This window comes from Salmo trutta, chromosome 1, assembly GCF_901001165.1.
Source record: "Salmo trutta chromosome 1, fSalTru1.1, whole genome shotgun sequence".
NCBI classification, from domain to species: Eukaryota; Metazoa; Chordata; class Actinopteri; order Salmoniformes; family Salmonidae; genus Salmo; species Salmo trutta.
In genome coordinates, this window is record NC_042957.1 from 33,534,222 (window position 1) to 33,558,253 (window position 24,032).

The following is a 24,032-nucleotide window of genomic DNA, read 5'->3' on the forward strand; positions in this document are numbered from 1 at the left end:
TGTCAATAAAATGGGGTTGATACTCAGGTTTATCAAAATGGTGCAAGGTCTAAACTAATAAGGCCAATTGTGTGTCCATATGAACAGGCCATTTTTTGGCAGAGTACAAGGTAACCATCAAATGGGAAAGTCATAGCCGCAATGAATCAACATACAACTTTCTTATCAAGTTTAGGTATTTGCTGTCAAAACACTTTTATAGTAGAAAAACATGCACTTAACAGATATGTCCCATTCATTACAAAACGTAGAACGATTTATCAATACTCGTAAGTCAGAAAAGTCTATTGTGAACAAACATGTACCCGAGTCAAGAATAGGTGACGTTGTGAATTGAATCAAAGGGACCCTTAAAAAAAAAAAAAATGTAGGTTTAAAAGATCAATGCACATTATTTTTTTATTTAACTAGGCAAGTCAGTTAAGATCAAATTCCTATTTTCAATGACGGCCTAGGAACAGTGGGTTAACCGCCTTGTTCAGGGGCAGAACGACAGATTTTCACCTTGTCAGCTCAGGGATTCGATCTTGCAACCTTTCGGGTTACTAGTCCAACGCTCTAACCACTAGGCTACAGGACTTGCGTTATAGGCCTTCATTTTGGGACATGCAACATTGAATGCAGTTAAGTGGAGAGTCAAGAAGGAAAACTCAAATGGAGAAGTAAAATGAAAACAGTCAGTCTACCATTTAGGTGTGGTGGCAGTATCAACATACTGCACATACTCAACACTTCACCTGCATTGATTTAGCTACAAGTCTTAGAGGGGAAACTACAGTAACTTACCTTTCACCAAGTTAACACTGAAAATATGAACATGCACATTTTAGGTTGAAGTTATTTCAAGATAAAATGAAGAAAGCTAATAAAAATGTACAGAAAACTATTACAATTTGGCCATCATGTACAGTTATGTCATGGACCTTGCCAAAACCATGGCATATGTAGTAGTTTCTCAGAAACGGAGAAGACTGATCAAATGGGCCTTTAAATAAAGTAGATCGGTTTCCCTACCATCACCAAAATACCTGGTTCACCCCCCAAAAAAAACTATTTGAAAAGGGTGGGAAAACAAACTAATATTTCAAGAGGCACACAGAGAAATATGTTCAAACCTGTTCTGAAGCGCACACAAATCTGTAATCTTTCTTTACACATGGCCAGACCCTGATAAGAAGATTCTAAGTAAATCTTTGGACATCCTCAGGACATCATTGACAAAGGCATCAATTTAAGGAATGCAACTGTCTTGAGTCAGGATTTATGTCACTAAGCATAAATCAGAACATTCCCAACTATTGTCTGATCTGCCTGACAACAGTAGAAACATTGCATTGGAAGCTTCAGTGCTGAAATGTCCTCTCGACCAAAAAAAAGTCTGCCATTATGTAGTAGAGCTATATTGCACCATCCAGTCCAGATGAGTCCAGCTCAGAAGCACTTCCTGAAGACGATCTGTGGGCCATGTTCCTCATATTCCTCCTGGCTGATCCAGGCTGAGTCAAAGGATGACAAGTTGGCTAGCACTGCACCTCCACTCCAAACAGAGAAATCTCTGTCCTTAGGGCTGGTCACACGCACACACTCCATCAAGTCTGTAGGCACCATGGTTCTAATTTCACTCTGAAGCCGCTCAGGCAGTCCAGCCAGCAGGGTATTTCCACCTTCACAGAGGAAATTAGACTTTTAGGCTGTGTCAAATGGCTACTTTTGACCAGGCTACTTTTGACCACTACATAGGAATAGGGTGACATTTGGGACACAGTAGTAGACATGGGTGGATGAGTGGACAAGTATTCAGCAACTAATAAAGCAAAACTATGTACCTGATAGGACAATGTTCCCCAAAAAGCTCCGCCGGAGGTCAATGTCTGAAAGGAGGATTGACTTGAAAATACTCTCATGCATCCCGTAATGGTCTCGTCCAATCAGATCTGGCTTAAACAGTATCTCAGGAGCACTGTGGATGGAAGACATCACTGAATAACAGATCATAGCTGACCCCTGGTGGCCATCCAATGGCTTACTTGGTAGTACCATAATCAAAAGCTGTTTGCGGAGTTAAACACTTGCCGTTCTTAGTCTCAATTTCCTCAATACATAGCAGCGGATAACTTAACCATCACCACTCATAAGGGCGAGTGTTCTTTAAAGTGGGGATACAGAGGGTCGGTTAGAGGCTTACCTGAACCGCTCTGTGCTGAGGTGGACGACCTGTCCATCAGGCATGGTGTAATACATCTCACTGCTAGCCGACCGCCCACAGGTTAACTCCGATTCATAGTCCTGGGCCACCCGGCAGCATTTCTCCTTTATCTCTCTCACAATCTCCATCTCGGCAGAAGTGCGCATGCACACTCCCTGCTCTTGCAGAAGCTGGGACACAGGATAGCAGAAAACAAAGGTGAATATAACTAATTGTTTTATTGACCAAATGAGCATATTTGATAGTCCATGTAAAAAAAAATACAGAAACTGTTAACATCAAATACCATTTTAAGGTGCATTGTAACATCATGGCCAGCCAGGGTGAACCGCTGCACTGCGTGAGGTAGACAGTATCCCTCAAACACTGGCACACTATGACTCACTCCATCCCCAGAGTCAAACACTACACCTATTAGAAGACAAAGGCTACAATGATTAGCAGTCTTATCCATTATTAAATCAAAAATACATTATTTCTCTCCTAGATTGTTAGCAATCTCCTAGATTTGAAACTTTAAACGAGTGAAAGCATCCAATCCTTTACTCAGGAATCTAATCACTGGATTAGATGGATTCATATATTAACTGAATCTACTGTATATTTACTTACATCAACAGTGTAGATAAAAGTTAGTTTACCTGTGGACCTCCCTGCTGCGTAGAGCGCCAGCACTGCCTGCATGGCCACATAGGCGAGGGGAACGTTAAAGCACTCAAACATAAGTTCCACCATGCGCTGGCGGTTCTCCAGCGGGTTCATGGCTGCCTCGGTCAACAGGACAGGGTGGTCGTCTGGATCGACCTGCAGCTGCTGGAACGTGTGGTGCCAAATCTGAAGCGAGACCAGTGAGGTTTAAATCCTATAACCACCAGGTACTACAGATTCATCCGAACATCCACGGGATAGAATTATGTCAACAGTAGACAAACCTTCTCCATTTCATCCCAGTTGCTTATAATTCCGTTTTTCATGGGATACTTCAGTGCCAGGACTCCTCTCATGTGTTGAGCCTCATGTCCAATGAAAGTCTCCCGTTCAAAGTTGCCATTCATTATTTCCTGTTGACAAAACAATAGGCAAATCAGAAAGCCAGTCTCCATGTAGGGAAACGTATGGTGGCAGCCTAGCATATGGATAGCCACATTTATATTCTTTTACCTTTATTTAACTAGGCAAGTCAGTTAAGAACAAATTCTTATTTTCAGTGACAGCCAAGGAACAGTGGGTTAACTGACTTGTTCAGAGGCAGAACGACAGATTTTTACCTTGTCAGCTTGGGGATTCGATCTTGCAACCTATTGGTTACTAGTCCAATGCTCTAACCACTAGGCTACGCTGTTGCCCCATATGACCGAGTACAAACACCAAATACTTTGCTCATACAATTACCTCATATTTAGGCAGCCCAATGATATTTGGAAATATAGTATTTGGGAGGTCCTGATCAGCAAACCCTGCTTTCATCAAGCCAGACCCAGTGTCCAGCACTATTGCAGTCTTGAAATTGGTCATCTGTAAATAAAAGTTCAGAGATATAATAATTCCCATTCAACTGAAAGAATGCATAATATTCAAATGGTGAATAATGTGAATGTCTTTCCCATCAACTACTAAGCCTTACGTCTCTGGTGGTTATTTGGACATTGGGTTGATTGACAGGTGACCTAATGATGGCCCTCCTTGCAGTCCTACACCTCTGAAACCCATCAGGGCTCTCTACTTCTCTCCACTCATCAGCTCCGCTTGGTTCACATGATCCAGATATTACTTCAGCAAACATACGAGGTAGCTGTTCAGAATTAGACCCAGAATGTGCCATTGAAATATCCTCAGATTTCTGGGAGAGGTGGATTTCTATCTGAACACCGGCAGAGTCAACAGGCGTTAATGTTGATTCAACAGAGGAAGTGTCTAGAGAGGTCTGTTCATGGGACTCCAAAGGGTTATTGCATAAGGATGCCTGTTGAGCTGTGAGGGGTTTGTTGCTGTGGTTATTGCTGTGCTCCTTTACAGGTTTGAGGCTTCGCTCTTTAGGCTTCGGATGAGTGCTGAACTCTGGCATGACTTGTGGTGCGAGTCTAGGGTCAGGGTCTGAATCACTGTCAGGGCAGAGGGTTAAATACATGGTTTCCGTTGAAATGTTGAGTTCTTGCCCTCTGTCATTCACAGGAAGTGATGCCTTTCTTGGTTTAGGCACTGGGGGGTTGTTGTTGTAATTCCAACTCGGGTCAAATACTCCATGTTTTGGGCACATTTCAGGTGTCAAGGTGGCCTCTTGGGGAAATTGCAAGTTAGACACCAATCTGAAGTCTAAGCCTTCCTCATCTGTACCCTCTTGGTGTTGGATTCCAAAGTCTTCAATAAATTCACTGGGATCAGAATAGCTTTGTGGTGGAGTTAAGACCGGTTGTGGTGCACTGGGCTCCGTAAACTCACTATGGCTGGGAGCATCTACTTCTACCACGGCATCACCACAGCCAGATATACTAGAGACCGCATGTGGAGACTGACCATTTACACTTTGAACAAAGTCTTGTGATATAGGCATTATGGCAGAAAAGGTTGCAGTAATAACGAGGGATTCATTAGGAACTAGGTTTATGGTGTCTTTGGGCAGGGTTGGCAAGTGCTTTACGTTGAGGTGTCGGCCTCTATGGCCTGATATAAGATCATCACAGAGAGCACCCACCTCCAAGTTATTCAGTTTAGAAGTCCTGTCCATTATAGAGCATTTCACTACTTTCCTGGTTCTGCTCATCCTCTTCGTGAGTTGACATCCTTTGGTCATCTCTTTAGCTAGGTTCTTTTCCATCCTCTCCACTTCCCTTTTCTCCCTTTCTAGTTCGAATAGAAACGCCTGCCTCTCCTTGCACGTAATTCGGGAGCCCGCCAATTGAGTGGGCTTTTCATCAAGGCTCTCGTTCTCAGCTTGTCTGAGCTTGTGGATCTTGAGGTTCTCCTCCATGATGAGCTCATCTAGAACGTGCAGTCCTTTAAGCTCCTTCAGGAACTGTCCCCTGTTGGTTTGCGGGGGCCTCAACCCCGTCGGCCCGTTCTCCATTGGCCTTCCATTGTGGCTCATGCTGCATTCTGATGCCTCAGTTTCACTGGCTGCCTCTGATGACCTGCATTCACTATGGTTGTCAGTGTCGGCAGAGTCAAGACTGTCATCAAGACCCAGGACGCCCGCCGCTTTTAAATCACTGGAGGACATCTGGAAAACAGAACAATAACACTGTTATTGATTTAACAATAAAAATAATAGTGGAGATAACAAGCTGATGGGGTATCTATTACGATTTAAAGGCCACTAAACAAGATAAACAATTGTCTTGCATTAAGTTAAATCCCTGTTCAATCTTGTAAAAACAATACTTTCTTACAAATGTGCAGGGAGTCTACGAAAACAGTACAAATGGTTGTTTGTTGACCAGTGCATTTTGTAATTGCAGGAAAAACCCACAATCTAATTTATGGAATCTAATTTGTAATGTATGGACAGTGGTCTACTTTGTAGTTCACCAGCTCAAGTGGTTCCATGATCCAAGTCTGACCTACAGGAACACATTTACAGTGCCTTCATCTACCAATAGGTGCCCTTGTTTGCGAGGCATTGGAAAACCTCCCTGGTTTTTGTGGTTTAAATTCACGGCTCGACTGAGGGACCTTACGTATAATTGTATGTGTGGGGTACAGAGATGAGGTAGTCATTCAAAACTCATGTTAAACACTATTATTGCACAGAGTGAGTCCATGCAACTTATTATCTGACTTGTTTTTTCCTGAACTTATTCAGGCTTGCCATAACAAAGGGGTTGAATACTTAACTCATGGCATTTCAGCATTTCATTTTTAATTATTTGTAAACATTTCAAAAAACATAATTCCACTTTGACATTATGGGGTATTGTGTGTAGGCCAACGACAAACATGTAATCCATTTTAAATTCAGGTTGTAACACAATTTTTTGGGGGGAAAAAGTCAAGGGGTGTGAATACTTTCAGAAGGCACTGCATATCATCACGACCTACCAAACTTTTCTGCTCCTCACTGCCCCAAGACGGCCACAGTTTGCTCGTGCTCCCAGTATTCAGAAGAACATCCAACATCTGCTCCTGTGCCATCACATTCTCTTCCACCTATACAAAAAGTGTTTACAAATGCAAGGTATTGGCCTAAGCCAACTGTGATTTAGGTCACTAATACCAATCTTGGTAATGGGCAAATCTAATGCTCCGAACTATTTACTGCTTTGGCATGAAAACAATCCATTGAACATTTGAGTCAACCTGCCTCCAGTATTCCAGCTGCCCGGTCCAGGATCTCCGCCACCTCCCTGAGACCCTCCTGTTCCTTTAGGTCCCAGTCATTTAACGAGACTTCAGTCATGGAGCTTGTAATCCTGCAAACACAAACAATATAAGTGCTAGGCACAATTAGCGGCTATGTGGACCATGTCAGGAGACAAGAGCATAAGTGTGTCATTACCTTTCACAGGTGTCCTGTTTGGGGTTATGGAAGTCAGACGTATCCCAGAGAAGAGTGGGAATGCTCTCTGCAGTGAAGTTGGGCACGTCTCCTGCATCAGTGATGGTGCTGGAGAGGGAATTACAAACGGGACTCCGTTCTGACTCCTCAAAGCTGTCCTGTGCCTGTAGGATACTGTCACTGGGCTGTGCCCCTCTGTTCTGAGGGCTGGTGTGTACCTCCGTCTGTGTGGGCTGGTCTCGAGACCGATTGGATAATTGGCCGGTGTGGTGGGAGCACTCTGAGGGGTTTGGGCTCTTGATGTCCCGTTGATGTGGTGACGGGTTCTGGGTGATGGTGACCGTGTAAGAGTTCTCCAGGTCATCCACAGGCAGACTGAGCCAGGGGTTCTGGGGCAGGGTAGCTGACTGCTTCAGCTTGATCTGAAAATGTAGCGAGTCCACTGTTATTTTAGGGATAATCTGAATGCTGGCCCTGGAGGTGTTGCCCACAGAGCCAAAGTCAAACTCCTCCCTGCAGTCCTCTGAGTCAGACACGCTGGAGATGTTCTCCTCGTGGATCTGGGGCTGCCTGGTGATGGGCCTGAAGGAGTCTCTGGTGGCTGGTACCCTGGACAGCCCTTCCCATCCCTCCCTCCCTGCCCCAGTCTCCACATGGCTGCTTCCTGCTCCATCAAAGCCAGAGTCAAAGGAGCTGAGAGAGGGAGGCTTCCCCACAGCAGACACAGCCCCAGAGATAGCACTGGAGGGGGACGTACTTAGAAGGACTTGGTGTTTGAGGTTAGAGAGGGAGCCACGGCTGTGCAGGTTGTCAGTGTGGCGGTCTGATCTGGAACCAGAGGTTTTATGGAGACTACATAATGCCCCATCTGGACTGTTAATGGCCTCGGGGCTTCCGCCCACAGCCAGGTTAGTGTGTGGCCCAGGCCCTTTCCTGTGGCGGGCTCTCAGAAACTCATACTGCCACTGCAGTGCCAACTGGAAGTTGCTGATAGGTACTGCCCCTGGAGAGGTCAGGAGTTTTTGCAGGGTCATGCACCTGGAGAGAAGGTGGCAGGGCCAACTTGGCTGTGAACAAGTATTCAATACAAATACTGCCATACAAGTTGCCAGATCAAATGGCAATGGACGTTTTAACTAGTTAATACCCTCCTAAAGCATTTAAACATGATTATGCAACAGAAGTTTTCCGACACACAAGCTGGAGTTTCTCACCTTTGTGACAGCTGTTTGCCCTTCTGCTGGAGCTGGGCGTCAGGGATGACATTGGCCAGCTGAGCCAGCTGGACCAGCTCCTCCATGTCTGGGGAGGGGTTCCTTCTCAGGAAGTCACAGACCGCCTGCCTCCACACAGGGTCAGGGCCATGCATCTCCAGCGGGTGGTACCGTTTGGGGAAACTGTCACAGTTTACACCCCACAGAAGGTCTTGGAGAAAGTTCTCACACAGGACGATGCTGTACCAGCAATTGGCCTGTTGAGATGAAAGAAATTGAGTACATGACATTAGATTAAATAGACCACATTATAAGCCAGATGCATGTCACGAGGAGATAGATATAAAACGTAAATGTAATTTCAATAATCTTCCTAATTGTTGTCAATTTCAATTACCACTACAGTATTATATAAAAAAAATTAAGTTAGCATATACACACAGAAATCATAAAAAGGCCAGTCCAACAGAATACCTACTTTGTTGTAGTAGTGGTAGAAGTCAGCGACTGCTCCGAGGGTCTGACGAGGGAGCTCTACAGCAGAGTGGAAGTTCTCCTTCAGTCTGTCCAGATCCTGCACCCACTCTTCCCTGGTCTGGGCATCACCAGGAGGCAGAGTGTCAGCTAACGTGTGGATCACATCCTCAGCACGGTGGACTAGAGCCTGGCAGCAGGGAGAGAAGACATGTAAACACAACACCACTGTTGTTCAGGATCCATACAGCAGCTTTAATACTTCAATGCACCCATCTTAGAGGAGGAAAATATCAGAGTAGCCTATATTTACCATGGCAGGTTTATAGATGGAGGCCTCAAATTCAGATGTTAACGTCTCAGCCTTCCTCGCATCTTTAGCGATCTCTATTCTGTAAGGCTGGAGCTTCTCTTTTTGGTAGCTTTTAATCTGTTCAGTTATCTGCAATTGGAGGTAAATTAACCAAAATAAACAGAAACGCACGATGGGTCATTTTCATTGGGCACCAAATGGAAGAAAAACGCACTTAAAACAGTGAGGGACTACCGGAAAGTTTTGCACAAATATTTTCTGTTGCGTGCCCTAATGAACACAACCCTGGAGTAATTGTTATGTATTATAACCCACCTGCTGTGCCTCATCACGCAGCTGGAAGACCTGCACCTGGAGGTGGGCCTTAGAAAAGGCCTGTTGCCACAGCAACTCTATTTTTTCAGCAGCTGCAGTTATCCTTTCAACAAAGACAAGAAACCTTAAACCTGTGGAAAATACTTATTGTAGAAGACTACTATGCTGAACCTTGAAATAGAACAGCATAATGTATCCATTGACAGCTTTGCATAGAAAGTTAGAAATGTGTGTAAAATGCGTAATTCGTCTCCTCAACAACACATTTAAACTCACACCATACTCCCCCCTCTAAATGATTGGTCGAAATGTACTGGTTAAGCACTCTACCTGGGCCTGGTTTTCCACTGAACAACAACAACAAATCTACTGAACATGTAAAGTGTTGGTCCCATGTACATTTGTTTACATCCCTGTTAGTGAGCATTTCTCCTTTCCCAAGATAATCCATCCACCTGACAGGTGTGGCATAGCAAGAAGCTGATTAAACAGCATGATCATTACACAGGTGAAACTTGTGCTGGGGGAAATAAAAGACCACAGATGTGCAATTGGCATGCTGACTGCAGGAATGTCCACCAGAGCTGATGCCAGAGAACATAAGCCAACTCCAACGTTGTTTTAGAGAATTTGGCAGTACGTCCAACCGGACTCACGTGTATGGCGTCGTATGGGCGAAACGCTGTCAAAGCTGTGAACAGTGTGCCCCATGGTGGCGGTGGGGTTATGGCATGGGCAGGCATAAGCTACGGACAACGAACACAAGTGTATTTTATCAAATGGCAATTTGAGTGCACAGAGATACCTTGACGAGATCCTGAGGCCCATTTTTTTATTTTAAGGGATCTGTGAACAACAGATGAATATCTGTATTCCCAGTCATGTGAAATCCATAGATTAGGGCCTAATGAATTTATTTCAATTGATTTCCTTATACGAACTGAAATGAAGTAAAATCTTAGATTGTTGCATGTCAAGTTAATATTTTCTCAAAACCATCGTTACCAAAGTTGCTCTTGAAAACGCTTGTTACTTAACGACTGCCTCAGACCAGTCGTGGAACAGCTAAGTACATCGTTAGATGCTTTTTTTGGGCCTTCCACGTCACTTTATACACAGAAGATCTCCGCGAAACGCAAAATCATAATGTTCACCTTTCTTTGTGATGGCTGAACAAAATTTGACTGACTACAAATAAACTTGCCCAATTTTTTGCATATCATGGCAAAGGATATAAAGACGCTGCAAATTAAACCAGAGATGACTGTATTACAAGATAAACGGTATGGGCTACAGACCTACAGTACCAGTCAAAAGTTGACACACCTACTCATTCAAGGGTTTCTTTATTTTTACTATTTTCTACATTACGAAATAACACATATGGAATCATGTAGTATCCAAAAAAGTGTTACAAAATATATTTTTATTTGTTTATTTGAGATTCGCCAAAGTAGCCCACCCTTTGCCTTGACAGCTTTGCACACTCTTGGCATTCTCTCAACCAGCTTCAGGAGGTAGTCATTTGGAATGCATTTCAATGAACAGGTGTGATTTGTTAAAAGTAAATTTACAGTATTTCTTTCATTCTTAATGCATTTGAGCCAATCAGTTGCGTTGTGACCAGGTAGGGGTGGTATACAGAAGATAGCCCTATTTGGGCTCCTGAGTGGCGCAGCGGTCCAAGGCACCTCATCTCAGTGCAAGAGGCGTCACTACAGTCCCTGGTTCGATTCCAGGCTGTATCACATCCAGCCGTGATTGGGAGTCCCATAGGGCAGCGCACAATTGGCCCAGTGTCGTCCGGGTTTGGCCGGGTGTAGGCTGTCATTGTAAATAAGAATTTGTTCTTAATTGACTTGCCTAATTAAATAAAAATACAAAAATTGGGTAAAAGACCAAGTCCATATTATGGCAAGAACAGCTCAAAAAAGCAGAGAAACGACAGTCCATCATTACTTTAAGACATGAAGGTCAGTCAATACGGAAAATTGTGCAGTCGCAGAAAATACGGAAAAAGTGCAGTCGCAAAAACCATCAAGCGCTATGATGAAACTGGCTCTCATGAGGACCGCTACAGGAAAGGAAGACCCAGAGTTACCTCTGCTGCAGAGGACAAGTTCATTAGAGTTAACTGCACTCCAAATAAATGCGTCACAGAGTTCAAGTGACAGACATCTCAACAACTGTTCAGAGGAGACTGCAGCAATTCGAAGGCCTGATTCACGCAAAGAAACCACTACTAAAAGGACACCAATAACAAGAAAGTGACTTGCTTGGGTCAAGAAACACCAGCAATGGAAATTAGACCGGTGGAAATCTGTCCTTTGGTCTGAAGAATCCAAATTTGAGATTTTTGGTTCCAACCACCATGTCTTTGTGAGACACAGAGTAGGTGAACGGATGATCTTTGCATGCATGGTTCCCACCGTGAAGCATGGAGGAAGAGGTGTTATGGTGTGGGGGTGCTTTGCTGGTGACACGGTCAGTGATTTATTTTGAATTCAAGGCACACTTAACCAGCATGGCTACCACAGCATTCTGCAGCGATACGCCACCCCATCTGGTTTGCTCTTAGTGGGACTATAATTTGTTTTTCAACAGGACAATGACCCAAAACACACCGCCAGGCTTTGTAAGAGCTATTTGACCAAGAAGGAGAGTGATGGAGTACTGCATCAGATGACCTGGCCTTCACAATCACCTGACCTCAACCCCATTGAGATGGTTTGGGATGAGTTGGACCACAGAGTGAAGGAAAAGCAGCCAGTAAGTGCTCAGAATGTGCTGGAAAGACAGTTGGAAAAGCATTCCTCATGAAGCTGGTTGAGAGAATGCCAAGATTGTGCAAAGCTGTCATTAGGGCAAAGGGGGGCTACTTTGAAGAATCTAAAATATATTTTGATTTGTTTAACCCTTTGTTGGTTACTTCATGATTCCATATGTGTGATTTCATAGTTTTGATGTCTTCACTATTATTCTACAATGGGGAAGGATAGCAAAACAATTCTGCAGCATTGATGGTCCCCAAGGACACATAGGCCTCCATCATTCTTAAATGGAAGAAGTTCGGAACTACCGACACTCTTCCTAGAGCTGGCCGCCCGGCCAAACTGAGCAATCGGTGAAGGACCATGATCAGGGAGGTGACCAAGAACCTGATAGTCACTCTGACAGAGCTCTAGAGTTCCTCTGTGGAGATGGGAGAACCTTCCAGAAGGATAACCATTTCTGCAGCACTCCACCAATCAGGCCTTTATGGTAGAGTGGCCAGACAGAAGCCACTCCTCAGTAAAAGGCACATGACAGCCCGCTGGAGTTTGCCAAAAGGCACCTAAAAACCATGAGAAACAAGATTATCTGGTCTGATGAAACCAACCAACTCTTTAGCCTGAATGTCAAGAGTCACGTCTGGAGGAAACCTGGCACCATCCCTACGGTGAAGCATGGTGGTGGCAGCATCATGCTGTGGGTATGTTATTCAGCAGCAGGGAGAATAGTCAGGGAAAGATAAACAGAGCAAAGCACAGAGAGAACCTTCATGAAAACCTGCTACAGAGCAGTCAGGACCTCAGACTGGGGCGAAGGTTCACCTGCCAACAGGACAACAACACTAAGCACACAGCCAAGACAACACAGGAGTGGCTTTAGGACAAGTCTCTGAATGTCCTTGGGTTGCCCAGCCAGAGCCCGGACTTGAACCCAACATTTATGAAGAGACCTGAAAATAGCTGTGCAGCGACGCTCCTCACCCAACCTGACTGCGCTTGAGGATCTGCAGAGAAGTGTGGGAGAAACTACACAAATACAGGCGTGCCAAGCTTGTAGCATCATACCCAAGAAGACTCGAGGCTGTAATCGCTGCCAAAGCTGCTTCAACAAAGTACTGAGTAAAGGGTCTGAATACTTATGTAAATCTATATCGTTTTTATTTTTTGCAAAAAAAATCTAAAACCAGTTTTTGTTTTGTCATTATGGGGTATTGTGTGTAGATTGATGAGGGGAAAAAACGATTTAATCCATTTTAGAATAAGGCTGTAACGTAATAAAATGTGGAAAAAGTCAAGGGGTCTGAATACTTTCCGAATGCACTGTAGGTGATAATATCTCTAGGAGCTGATCCGTCAGTATCGTGGAATCATTTGAACGTTAAGGAGAAATTGGAAAGGGAGAATACTGACCATTTATTTCGATCCGATCAGTATCAACATGCCTCGACGCACTTAGCAAACGTTCTCTCTGCGTGGCGTTTTAGGAAACGCATGCAACATGTTTTGTTCGAAAGCGGCATCGTTAAAAAAAACACTTGTAAGCCTAAGTTCCATCGCTATCGGGAAACCGGGCCCTGCTATACAGTACAGTACAGTACCTGCTGTAGTTCTGCAGGATATTGAAGGCTGTGTGGGTGAAGAGGACCGTCCCGGCCATGGCCTGATAGCACGAGTCATTCTCAGGGTAGTGCAGCTTCTCCACCACACGCTCACAGTGCCTTAGCAGCTCATCCAAGCCCAGCTCCCTACACCACAAAAACACCCATTCCATCAACTTGAGAAAACATACAGGCACTCAGTCAATACAGGGGCAGAGGACTTAGATTCATGGAACTGTACAGGTAGATCATTCACCAGGCGTTGCAACTTGAGAGGCAGGTAACTTAAGCCCTTAAAAAGCACCGTTACAGTAGGAAGTGCTATAGGTGCAGATCAACTCAGCTTACACCTGTACTACCCTTGTTATGTCCAACTGAAAGAGAGAGCAATGGTGAAAATGGAGACCCTCACCTCCGCAGCAGTCGGAACTTGGCTTCGCTGCTGTGACAGAAGTCATTCAGTTCGGTGAAGGCAGAGGGCACAGGCTGTCTGGAGAGTGTCTGCAGGGTGGAAATACACGACGGGAGCCTCTGGACCACTGAGAGAAACTCTTGGACAAAGGCATCAATCTCCTGCATAAACAAAAGTCCAAGAAGAGATGTTAGAGGGAAAAATCAGAGGGTGATTATAAAGTAGGTAAAAAAATGTATGTCAGTCCTGTCGCATCTGAAAAGCATTATTCATATACTTGTCTAAGTTGTACAACCACAAACCAATTACATGAAATACAACCCAAATATACAGCCATATCAAACCTAACGTTTGATAACCTACTAAAAATATACAGGAGATTGTTTTGCCAAGAATGTGCATTTAGTTACTGTTACAGCGCAGTATGGTATGCGAAAACATTCATTATAGCATCCCAAAACAGACTGCCCTCACAGTACTAATGAATACTGTCAATATGGATGAATTCCCAGTCGAACGAGTGAATATGACCAAATGGCAAGAGGGGGCCGCCTTTCACTTGGTAATGAGGTCAACTGATTGCAGTCTGCAATTCTGCAAGCTTCACCAAGGTAACAAACAATGGCTCTGGGGCTGCATCACTGAAATGCATGAATGGATTAATGAATGAAAGATCTCCATACAGGATGACAGTTGAATCACTGGCCTTTTCTCAATTGGATTTGCTCAACTCCTGTCTCCTCTCCTCAGTCATCTCTCAGCTCCTTTTGAAAAAGGTCAATCGAGAAGAGGAAACATGGTCGAAAATGCGCTTGTATGAAATGAGACTCCTTCACTCGCACGTCCGTAAATGCCATTTACGGGGTGAATCCCAAAATAAGTGTAAAGTGATAAATTAAATTAGATGCGCAAGACATTTTAAACAATTTGCTACTTATCGTTTTAAATGTGTACATGCTTTTCTCCTTAGACAAAACAAAAGCAGATTGAAAGGGGGTGTGGCAGACTTCAAAACTCTTCCACGAAGGACCCACATGACTATCCTGATGAAAGGTGGCTAGAGGGGAGAACTCGTCCGTTCACCTACTAACGAATTGGCATCTCTTCGACCACTTATCGGTTTCCGACTCATAGAGAGAGGACAGAGGGTGGAGGGCAGACTTTTTCCCAAGTGAGAAATGGCCACTGACTGCACACTCCTCTCTCCAGATAGATTAACTGAATCTACCATGGAACACCCACCATCACATATGTTCTGAAATAGTTTCTATAGTTAGAAACAGAACATTAGCATTCATGCAACATTATTTTGTTAATTTAATCTCAGAAATTAAGCTACTTGATTGTGCCCACATTGGCCATTGTAATGTATAGGGTTCACATAGTCATCGTCATGTAGTGTATGTGGACACCTGCTCGAACATCTCATTCTAAAATCATGGGCATTAATATGGAGTTGGTCCTCCCTTTGCTGCTATAACAGCCTCCACTCTTCTGGGAAGGCTTTCCACTAGATGTTGGAACATTGCTGCGGGGACTTGCTTCCATTCAGCCACAAGAGTATTAGTGAGGTCAGGCACGGCTGTTGGGCGATTAGGCCTGGCTCGCAGTTGGCGTTCCAATTCATCCCAAAGGTGTTAGATGGGATTGGGTCAGGGCTGTGCAGGCCAGTCAAGTTCTTCCACACCGATCTCGACAAACCATTTCTGTATGGACCTCGCCTTTGCGCACAAGTGCATTGTCATGCTGTAAAAGGAAAGGGCCTTCCCTAATCTGTTGCCACAAAGTTGGAAGCACAGATTCGTCTAGAATGCCATAGTATGCTGTAGCGTTAAGATTTCCCTTCTGGAACTAAGGGGCCCAGCCCAAACCATGAAAAACAGCACCAGACCATTATTCCTCCTCCACCAAACAATTGGCACTATGCATTGGGGCAGGTAGCGTTTTACTGGCATCCGCCAAAACCAGATTAGTCTGTCGGACTGCCAGATGGTGAAGCGTGAGTCATCACTCCAGAGAACGTATTTCCACTGCTTCAGAGTCCAATGACGGCGAGCTTTACACCACTCCAGCAGATGCTTGGCCATGGAAACCCTTTTCATGAAGCTCAAGACAAACAGTTCTTGTGCTGACGTTGCTTGCAGAGGCAGTTTGGAACGCAGTGGTGAGTGTTGCAACAGAGGACAGACGATTTTTACGCGCTTCAGCACTCGGCGGTCCCGTTCTGAGAGCTTGTGTGGCCTACCACCTCCCGGCTGAGCAGTTATTGCTCCTAGATGTTTCCACTTCACAATGACAGCACTTACAGTTGATCGGGGAAGCTCTAGCAGGGTAGAAATTTGACGAACTGACTTGGAAAGGTAGCATCCTATGACAGTGCCACGATGAAAGTCACTGAGCTCTTCAGTAAGGCCATTCTACAGCCAATGTTTGTCTATGGAGATTGCATGGACGTGTGCTCGATTTTATTCACCTGTCAGCAACAGGTGTGGCTGAAATAGCCAAATCACCTCATTTGAAGGGGTGTCCACATACTTTTGTATATATGGTGCATTCAATAAATATTAGGTCTGTCAATGTTAACGCTTTACATTGCTGTTTATGCTTTCATGGAGGACTTGAATTGTGAGGATGACCAGACTATTTTATCAAGAACAAAAGCTAGTGGGTTTTCTACCCAAAGTTGCAAGGAAAACGTGATCATTTAATAAAGTACAAGAGACCATCAAATTTGATTAAAGGGCGTGGCAGTAGGAGGAACAGTGGCATATAGTGGGCAAAACCTGGACTTTCACACCAATTTATGGTAAGTAATGCAAGTAACTTCAAAATGGCAAATTTCTCTGATACGGGGGTGGAAAAACATCACCAGATTCACAGGGAATACATTACAATGGATGAAGAAGCACTACTCCAAGCCGCAGCTCCATACTACTTGTCAGACAGAAAACTAATACTGTATGGTTGTTGGGGGGTCAATGGGTGGCCTTTGGTCATTTTATTAGATTCCTCATGTCTTACTCATTATTAGGAATAATTATGGTCAAATGAAATTTTATTTGTCACATATACATGGTTAGCAGATGTTAATGCGAGTGTAGCAAAATGCTTGTGGTTTCGCCAGTGCAGTAATATCTAACAAGTAATCTAACAGTTCCTCAACTACTACCTAATACACACAAATCTAAAAAGGGTGAATGAGAATATGTACATATATGGATATGGATGAGCGATGGCCTGAGCAGCATAGGCAAGGTGCAATAGATGGTATAAAATACAGTATATCCAGTTGAGGTTTACATACACCTTAGCCAAATACATTTAAACTCCGTTTTTCACAATTCTTGACATTTAATCCAAGTAAAAATTCCCTGTCTTAGGTCAGTTAGGATCACCACTTTATTTTAAGAATGTGAAATGTCAGAATAATAGTCGAGAGAATGATTTATTTCAGATTTGATTTCTTTCATCACATTCCCAGTGGGTCAGAAGTTTACATACACTCAATTAGTATTTGGTAGCATTGCCTTGAAATTGATTAACTTGGGTCATACATTTCGGTAGCCTTCCACAAGCTTCCCACAATAAGTTGGGTGAATTTTGGCCCATTCCTCCTGACAGAGCTGGTGTAACTGAGTCAGGTTTGTAGGCCTCCTTGCTCGCACATGCTTTCAGTTCTGCCCACAAATGTTTTATAGGATTGAGGTCAGGGCTTTGTGATGGCCACTCCAATACCTTGACTTTGTTGTCCTTAAGCCATTTTTCCACAACTTTGGAAGTATGCTTGGGGTAAGTGAGAGGTTGTTTTCCTGACACCACACTCCGAGTGCCCTCACCTCCTCCCTGTAGGCTGTCTCGTCATTGTTGGTAATCAAGTTGTTGTTGTGTCGTCTGCAAACTTGATGATTGAGTTGGAGGCGTGCATGGCCATGCAGTCGTGGGTGAACTGAGAGTACAGGAGGGGGCTGAGTACACACCCTTGTGGGGCCCCAGTGTTGAGGGTCAGCGAGGTGGAGAAGTTTTCTACCTTCACCACCTGAGGGCGGCCCGTCAGAAAGTCCAGGACCCAATTGCACAGGGCAGGGTTGAGGCCCGGGCTTCCAGTTTGATGATGAGCTTGTCGGATACTATGGTGTTGAATGCTGAGCTGTAGTCAATGAACAGCATTCTTACATAGGTATTCCTCTTGTCCAGATGGGATAGGGCAATGTGCAGTGTGATGGCAATTGCATCGTCTGTGGACCTGTTAGGGCGGTATGCAAACTGAAGTGGGTCTAGGGTGGCCGGTAAGGTGGTGGTGATATGATCCTTGACTAGCCTCTCAAAGCACTTCATGATGACAGAAGTGAGTGCTACAGGGCGGTAGTCATTTAGTTCAGTTATCTTTGCCTTCTTGGGTACAATATGGTGGCCATCTTGAAGCATGTGGGGACAGCAGACTGGGATAGGGAGCGATTGAATATGTCCGTAAACACACCAGCCAGTTGGTCTGCGCATGCTCTGTGGACGTGGCTAGGGATGCCGTCTGGGACAGCAGCCTTGTGAGGGTTAACACGTTTAAATATTTTACTCACATCGGCCACGGAGAAGGAGAAGGGGGGGGGCAGTTCTGGTTGGCACTGTATTATCCTCAAAGCGGACAAAGGTGCTTAGTTTGTCTGTAAGCGTGACATCGGTGTCCGTGAAGTGGCTGGTTTTCTTTTTGTAGTCCATGATTTCCTGTAGACCCTGCCACAAACGTCTTGTGTCTGAGTCGTTGAATTGCGACTCCACTTTGTCCCCGTACCGGCTTTTCGCTTGCTTGATTGCCTTGCGGAGGGAATAACTACACTGTTTATATTCAGCCATATTCCCAGACCTCTTTCCATGGTTAAATGTGATGGTTCGCGTTTTCAGTCTTGTGCAAATGCCGCCATCCAGCCACGGTTTCTGGTTAGAGTAGGTTTTAATTGTCAGTGGGTACAACATCTCAAATGCACTTCCTTATAAATTCACTCACCGAGTCAGCATATAGGTCGATGTTATTCTCTGAGGCTGACTGGAACATATCCCAGTCCGCGTGATCAATACAATCTTGAAGAGTGGATTTCCGATTGGTCATACCAGCGTTGAATTGTTCTATTCACTGGTAAATCCTGTTTGAGTTTCTGTCTCTAAGACGGTAGGATCAAGATGGTGTCATGGTCGGATTTGCCGAAGGGAGGGCGGGGGAGGGCTTTATCGCGGAAGTTAGAGTAGCAGTGGTCGAGTGTATTACCCCCGAGTGTAGTGCAATCAATACGCTGATAGAATTTAGGTAGCCTTGTTCTCAAATTTGCTTTGTTAAAATCCCCAGCTACAATAAATGCAGCCTCAGGATATATGGTTTCCAGTTTACATAGAGTCCAGTGAAGTTCCTTTAGGGCCATCTTGGTGTCTGCTTGAGGAGGAATGTACACAGCTGTGACGATAAGTGAAGAGAATTCTCTTGGAAGGTAATATGGCCGGTATTTGATTGTGAGGAATTCTCGGTCGGATGAGCAGAAGGACTTGAGCTCCTGTATGTTATGATTACACCATGAGTCGCTAATCATGAAGCATACACCCCCGCTCTTCCTCTTCCCAGAGAGGTGTTCATCTCTGTTGGCGCGATGCATGGAGAAGCCCGGTGGTCCAAATTGGATGTTCGGAACTATATTTATTGAATATTATATGAATCCTAGAAATTAAAATGGCCAATTTGGGTGAAATCAATTTGCTTAATTTTTCAAAGATCAAATTATATTTCAACAAAATAATGTTTCAGGAATGCTAATCTTATCTGTTTCCAACTACAGAAACAATTTCAACACAATCTGAGATGTGGGTGTCAATTATTTTTTGTGCTTGGATGTGTAACATCCCTTGTCGGTTGTTCACTTGAGAGGAATATAGTTTGGATTGAAAGCAAAGTTCTGTCTCCATCTAGTCATTTCATCCTCAAGGCAGGCAGAAAATCAAGAACAGAGGATTGGAGCCCCCAGCAAGGCCGTCCATCGACCACTGATGCGGAGAGGAGGACAATGCTGCTATTCGTGAAATTAAGACTCATCATAAAACCTCCAGATAATCAACCCAACAAAGCTTGCTGCCCTTTTAAGATCACACATTACAGTCTTGACAAGTAGTCTTGTATTGAATAAAAATGTATGAGAAAAGTCCAGGTTACTTCATTTTACAGAACGAGTAGTGGCACAAGTAATCCATGGAATTCTTTGCAAGAACTGGCATGAGAATATTAATTCTGGTGAGGTTACAGGAAAATTTATGGGAACAATAAGCATTTTACAACTGGCATAACTTTTCACTTGACCATGATGTAAAATAACAGCTTGAAATGACAATACTATTAACATGACAATACAGTCCATGTAAATGATTGTAAAAGACATACCCTGATAAATGTTACACAACTCAGATGACAGTAAACCAGGTAGCCTCCTAAAGCCGCAGTCAACTGGCTTCTGTCAATGTAGTTGGAAAGTTCGAAGACTTCTTTCAGCAGAACTCTCTGTTGGTATTAAAAGGATGTTTAGCCCCACACACATACTAATTTCATGCTACGCGTGAAAGGGGAAATCACACTCAGTGAAATACTCTTACCTTGAACGGAGCAACATAAGACTTTGATGGTACCAGCTGTTTCAACAATAGTTTCAGAACATCTTTCTTTTTCGGTTTAATCATGTATACAGTGTACACGGTCCTCCTATGCAGCTAGATGGGGTGAGAAATGCATGTTACATTTTCATCAATATTAATGAATGACAACAACTCAAAAATCACACTCATTCTAACAGTACAAAGATAGGGAACACCAAAATCCTCCCCAGATTTGAAATTGTAATGAGCACCACTTTTGTCTGTGGCCATGATAAATGAGGATGACAAACTGACCTGAAGATCCACAGCACTATTTTCAAAAATGACTAAACCAAATGTACTATTGGAGTATGTTTGTAGACATTGAGTCTGCGATTTGATTACTAAAATGATAAGGTCGTTCTACGAAAAGTAATCAGACAAATAAAGCCACGGTGAACTGTGTATTGCAGATTTCCAAACAAACGATTTAGCTCAGATAATGCAATTCCACTAGAGCTAGTCTATTTTTAAATAACTGAAGGCATATGATCCAGTATTTTAGCCCCAAGAACAATTCCACTATGAACAATCACAAACTGCGTTGTGCCCTGAAGAGCAACCTCAGACAAAATCGCTTTAAATTGGCTCAATTTAATTGAGTTGCATAATGACATAGGGGTGACAGAAAGGCCAATCATAGGCTGTATTTTTTATTTAACCTTTAACTAGGTGGGGCATCTTATTGCTGAACATCTTTGTGGTTGAACTGGACACAACAATAAATTATTTGAACAATTCCCACACAAAATTCTCTATATAAAAAAACAAAGATTTATGTAAAAGTGGACTAAGGTGTAGGCCTACTAACTGACATGATGAACCAATTATGTTTGTTACTGTATAATAAAGCAATACCTTACAATCCATCTAGAACAAAATGATAAGAAAGATACCTCAAGGAGAAGAAGAGTTTCAGCGATGAACCTAGTAGTAGTAAGAGTGGCTTGTCTCAAATCAGCCACAACTGAAACCAAGCTCTCCTCCTGTTTCTTACTATAAAAAAGTGGTATTAGTAAGGCTTAACATGACTTCCATGCATGTTCGTACTATCTTAAAATTACATCTAAAACACACATTACATTGTAGCCTTGATACATACTTGTGCAAACAGAGAAAGTAGTGTATGAAGCCAACCACTTCAGCTTTGCTTAGATCTGAAAGGTTGCCATGAGCATCCACAGGGAACATAACCAGAGGATATCCATGCTGATCAAAGGCGCCTGTTGAAATAATTTAATGGTCTCATTGTTAAAGTTAGTAGATTTAATATCGTGTTATTGTTGTTTTGTCAGTTTGAATGTTACATTTTCCACCTTGTAGCCATGATGAATTGAATGCACATGGGTTTATTATAGCCTACCAGGGAAAACCACTGCTCCCGAGTTCAACACATGATCTGGAGGCAACGGTGGGGAGGGGGAGGACCCTTGGAATTCTGAAAGGATTTGTGGGAAACGAATATTTACATTAGAAACATGCCTGAGAATAATTTCATTGGCCTTTTCCCACTAACTGTAGAAACCTGAGCGACCGGCGCATTCCTAGCCCCCTCCCAACTCTGCAGTCTGCTAGCCAAAACGTAGAAAAACTATCCCCACTACAATAAATCATTCACAACAGAGCTTATTTGCAGACACACTTTACACCTTTCATTGTATCACAAACACAAACGCTACCGCCACACGTTACAGTAGATACACATTTGCAAAGTTACAATGTTGCTCACAAATTCTCAAGCTCGATTCTTACCTTTTGCGTGGCGGCGGCTCATTGTGTGCTTCTCACAATTCTATCCAAATGAAGGCTTTATGGTTATTTTTTGGCCAAACAATTTATAAACGATCCACTTATATTTCCCAAATAAAAACATTTAAAACATAGCATTATATTTTAGTTACGGTCTGAAAAGAGAATTGGGATCGAGTCCACTTGTTTCCGCCATGTTGCATCCATTGAGAAGGGGATCATGCGGTTGAGCAACCCATTGAGTGGATGCTGCGAGCCCAAATTTATAACTTCAAAATTGGAGGGCGGGGGAAGATAACAGGAGAACGTGACATACAGTTGAAGTCTGAAGTTTACATACACCTTAGCCAAATACATTTAAACTCAGTTTTTCACAATTCCTGACATTTAATCCTAGTAAAAAATCCCTGTCTTAGGTCAGTTAGGATCACCACTTTATTTTAAGAATGTGAAATGTCAGAATAATAGTACATTTTTACATTTACATTTTAGTCATTTTAGCAGACGCTCTTATCCAGAGCGACTTACAGCAGTGAATGCATACATTTCATACATTTTTTTCCCCCGTACTTTTTCGTACTGGTCCCCCCTAGAGAGAATTATTTATTTCAGATTTTATTTTTTTCATCACATTCCCAGTGGGTCAGACGTTTACATTCCCTCAATTAGTATTTGGTAGCATTGCCTTTAAATTGTTTAACTTGGGTCAAACGTTTCGGGTAGCCTTCCACAAGCTTCCCACAATAAGCTGGGTGAATTTTGGCCCATTCCTCCTGACAGAGCTGTTGTAACTGGGTCAGGTTTGTAGGCCTCCTTGCTCACACACGCTTTTTCAGTTCTGCCCACAATTTTTCTATAGGATTGAGGTCAGGGCTTTGTGATGGCCACTCCATTACCTTGACTTTGTTGTCCTTAAGCCATTTTCCACAACTTTGGAAGTGTGCTTGGGGTCATTGTCCATTTGGAAGACCCATTTGCGACCGAGCTTTAACTTCCTGACTGATGTCTTGAGATGTTGCTTCAATATATCCACATAATTGTCCTTCCTCATGATGCCATCTATTTTGTGAAGTGCACCAGTTCCTCCTGCAGCAAAGTACCCCCACAACATGATGCTGCCACCCCTGTGCTTCACGGTTGGGATGGTGTTCTTTGGCTTGCAAGCGTCCCCCTTTTTCCTCCAAACATAATGATGGTCATTATGACCAAACAGTTATATTTTTGTTTCATCAGACCAGAGGAAGACCAAAAAGTACGATCTTTGTCCTCATGTGCAGTTGCAAACCGTAGTTTTTACCTTACCCCATGCCTCTTCGGTAGCAGCTTTAATACACTTCTCCTTCTCATTTTGAAACTCGGTCATGTAATACTGGTGTGTTTTCTCTTATCTACAATTCAATGCGATAGCTGCTTAAACATCTGTTACAGACTGCCATCATTGATAAGTAGTATCATTGGAGTGAATCTAATAAAGGAGGTTTGAGTGAGTACTCAACTGCTTCAGCTTTATCAGTGTTGCCATACAAAGCTGTGAGTACGGCTTGTGGGCTCTCGCTTCCTTGCAGTTCGTCTTTCACCTCTAGACACACAGGAAGGATTCTGTGAAGCTTCTATTCCCACGTTGGGTTTCCCTTGCTCTTTGACTCTGTCCATTTTAGCTTTTACACTGGACCTCACAAAGCACATCATTATTGAAGTATTATCTCCCAACCCATAGGGTGGGACTTCTTGCTCTATTTAAAACTAGCTACAGAGATCTGTTTAAAGTACTTAAAATGCTGCTTTGTAGAAGAAGAAAAAAAACTATAAGAACGTGTGACTTCAAATG

At 43.4% G+C, this 24,032-nt stretch overlaps 2 protein-coding genes across 2 annotated transcripts; both read right to left on the bottom strand.

Moving 5' to 3' along the window:
- Nucleotides 1–1,273: 1,273 nt before the first annotated feature.
- Nucleotides 1,274–6,885, bottom strand: LOC115194454 (uncharacterized). The gene is made up of 11 exons (XM_029754164.1): nucleotides 6,699–6,885; nucleotides 6,504–6,612; nucleotides 6,242–6,349; nucleotides 3,831–5,423; nucleotides 3,599–3,721; nucleotides 3,139–3,267; nucleotides 2,848–3,040; nucleotides 2,493–2,617; nucleotides 2,186–2,376; nucleotides 1,827–1,960; nucleotides 1,274–1,664 (listed from the first exon to the last, which is right to left on the bottom strand). The coding sequence occupies exons 2-11, from the start codon at nucleotides 6,597–6,599 to the stop codon at nucleotides 1,432–1,434; spliced, it is 2,925 nt and encodes a 974-aa protein (XP_029610024.1). The 5' UTR covers nucleotides 6,600–6,612; nucleotides 6,699–6,885; the 3' UTR covers nucleotides 1,274–1,431.
- On the bottom strand, nucleotides 6,695–22,448 carry LOC115191926 (uncharacterized). Its single transcript, XM_029749999.1, has 13 exons — nucleotides 22,208–22,448; nucleotides 21,819–21,893; nucleotides 21,558–21,678; nucleotides 21,352–21,451; nucleotides 20,417–20,530; nucleotides 20,208–20,324; nucleotides 13,796–13,956; nucleotides 13,384–13,530; nucleotides 9,015–9,117; nucleotides 8,700–8,828; nucleotides 8,391–8,576; nucleotides 7,913–8,169; nucleotides 6,695–7,736 (listed from the first exon to the last, which is right to left on the bottom strand). The coding sequence occupies exons 1-13, from the start codon at nucleotides 22,227–22,229 to the stop codon at nucleotides 6,695–6,697; spliced, it is 2,574 nt and encodes an 857-aa protein (XP_029605859.1). The 5' UTR covers nucleotides 22,230–22,448.
- Between the last annotated feature and the right edge of the window lie 1,584 nt (nucleotides 22,449–24,032).

Excerpts from the sequence above, each read along its gene's own strand:
- LOC115194454 (XM_029754164.1), bottom strand. The coding sequence starts at position 6,599 with ATGACTGAAGTCTCGTTAAATGACTGGGACCTAAAGGAACAGGAGGGT. Across the intron at positions 3,722-3,830 it reads TCCAAATAACCACCAGAGAC|ATGACCAATTTCAAGACTGC; the intron begins GTAAGGCTTAGT and ends TTTTATTTACAG. Across the intron at positions 3,041-3,138 it reads ACTGGGATGAAATGGAGAAG|ATTTGGCACCACACGTTCCA; the intron begins GTTTGTCTACTG and ends GTCTCGCTTCAG.
- LOC115191926 (XM_029749999.1), bottom strand. The coding sequence starts at position 22,229 with ATGAGCCGCCGCCACGCAAAAG. Across the intron at positions 21,452-21,557 it reads TACTTTCTCTGTTTGCACAA|TAAGAAACAGGAGGAGAGCT; the intron begins GTATGTATCAAG and ends ACTTTTTTATAG. Across the intron at positions 20,531-21,351 it reads AAACTCTTCTTCTCCTTGAG|CTGCATAGGAGGACCGTGTA; the intron begins GTATCTTTCTTA and ends CACCCCATCTAG.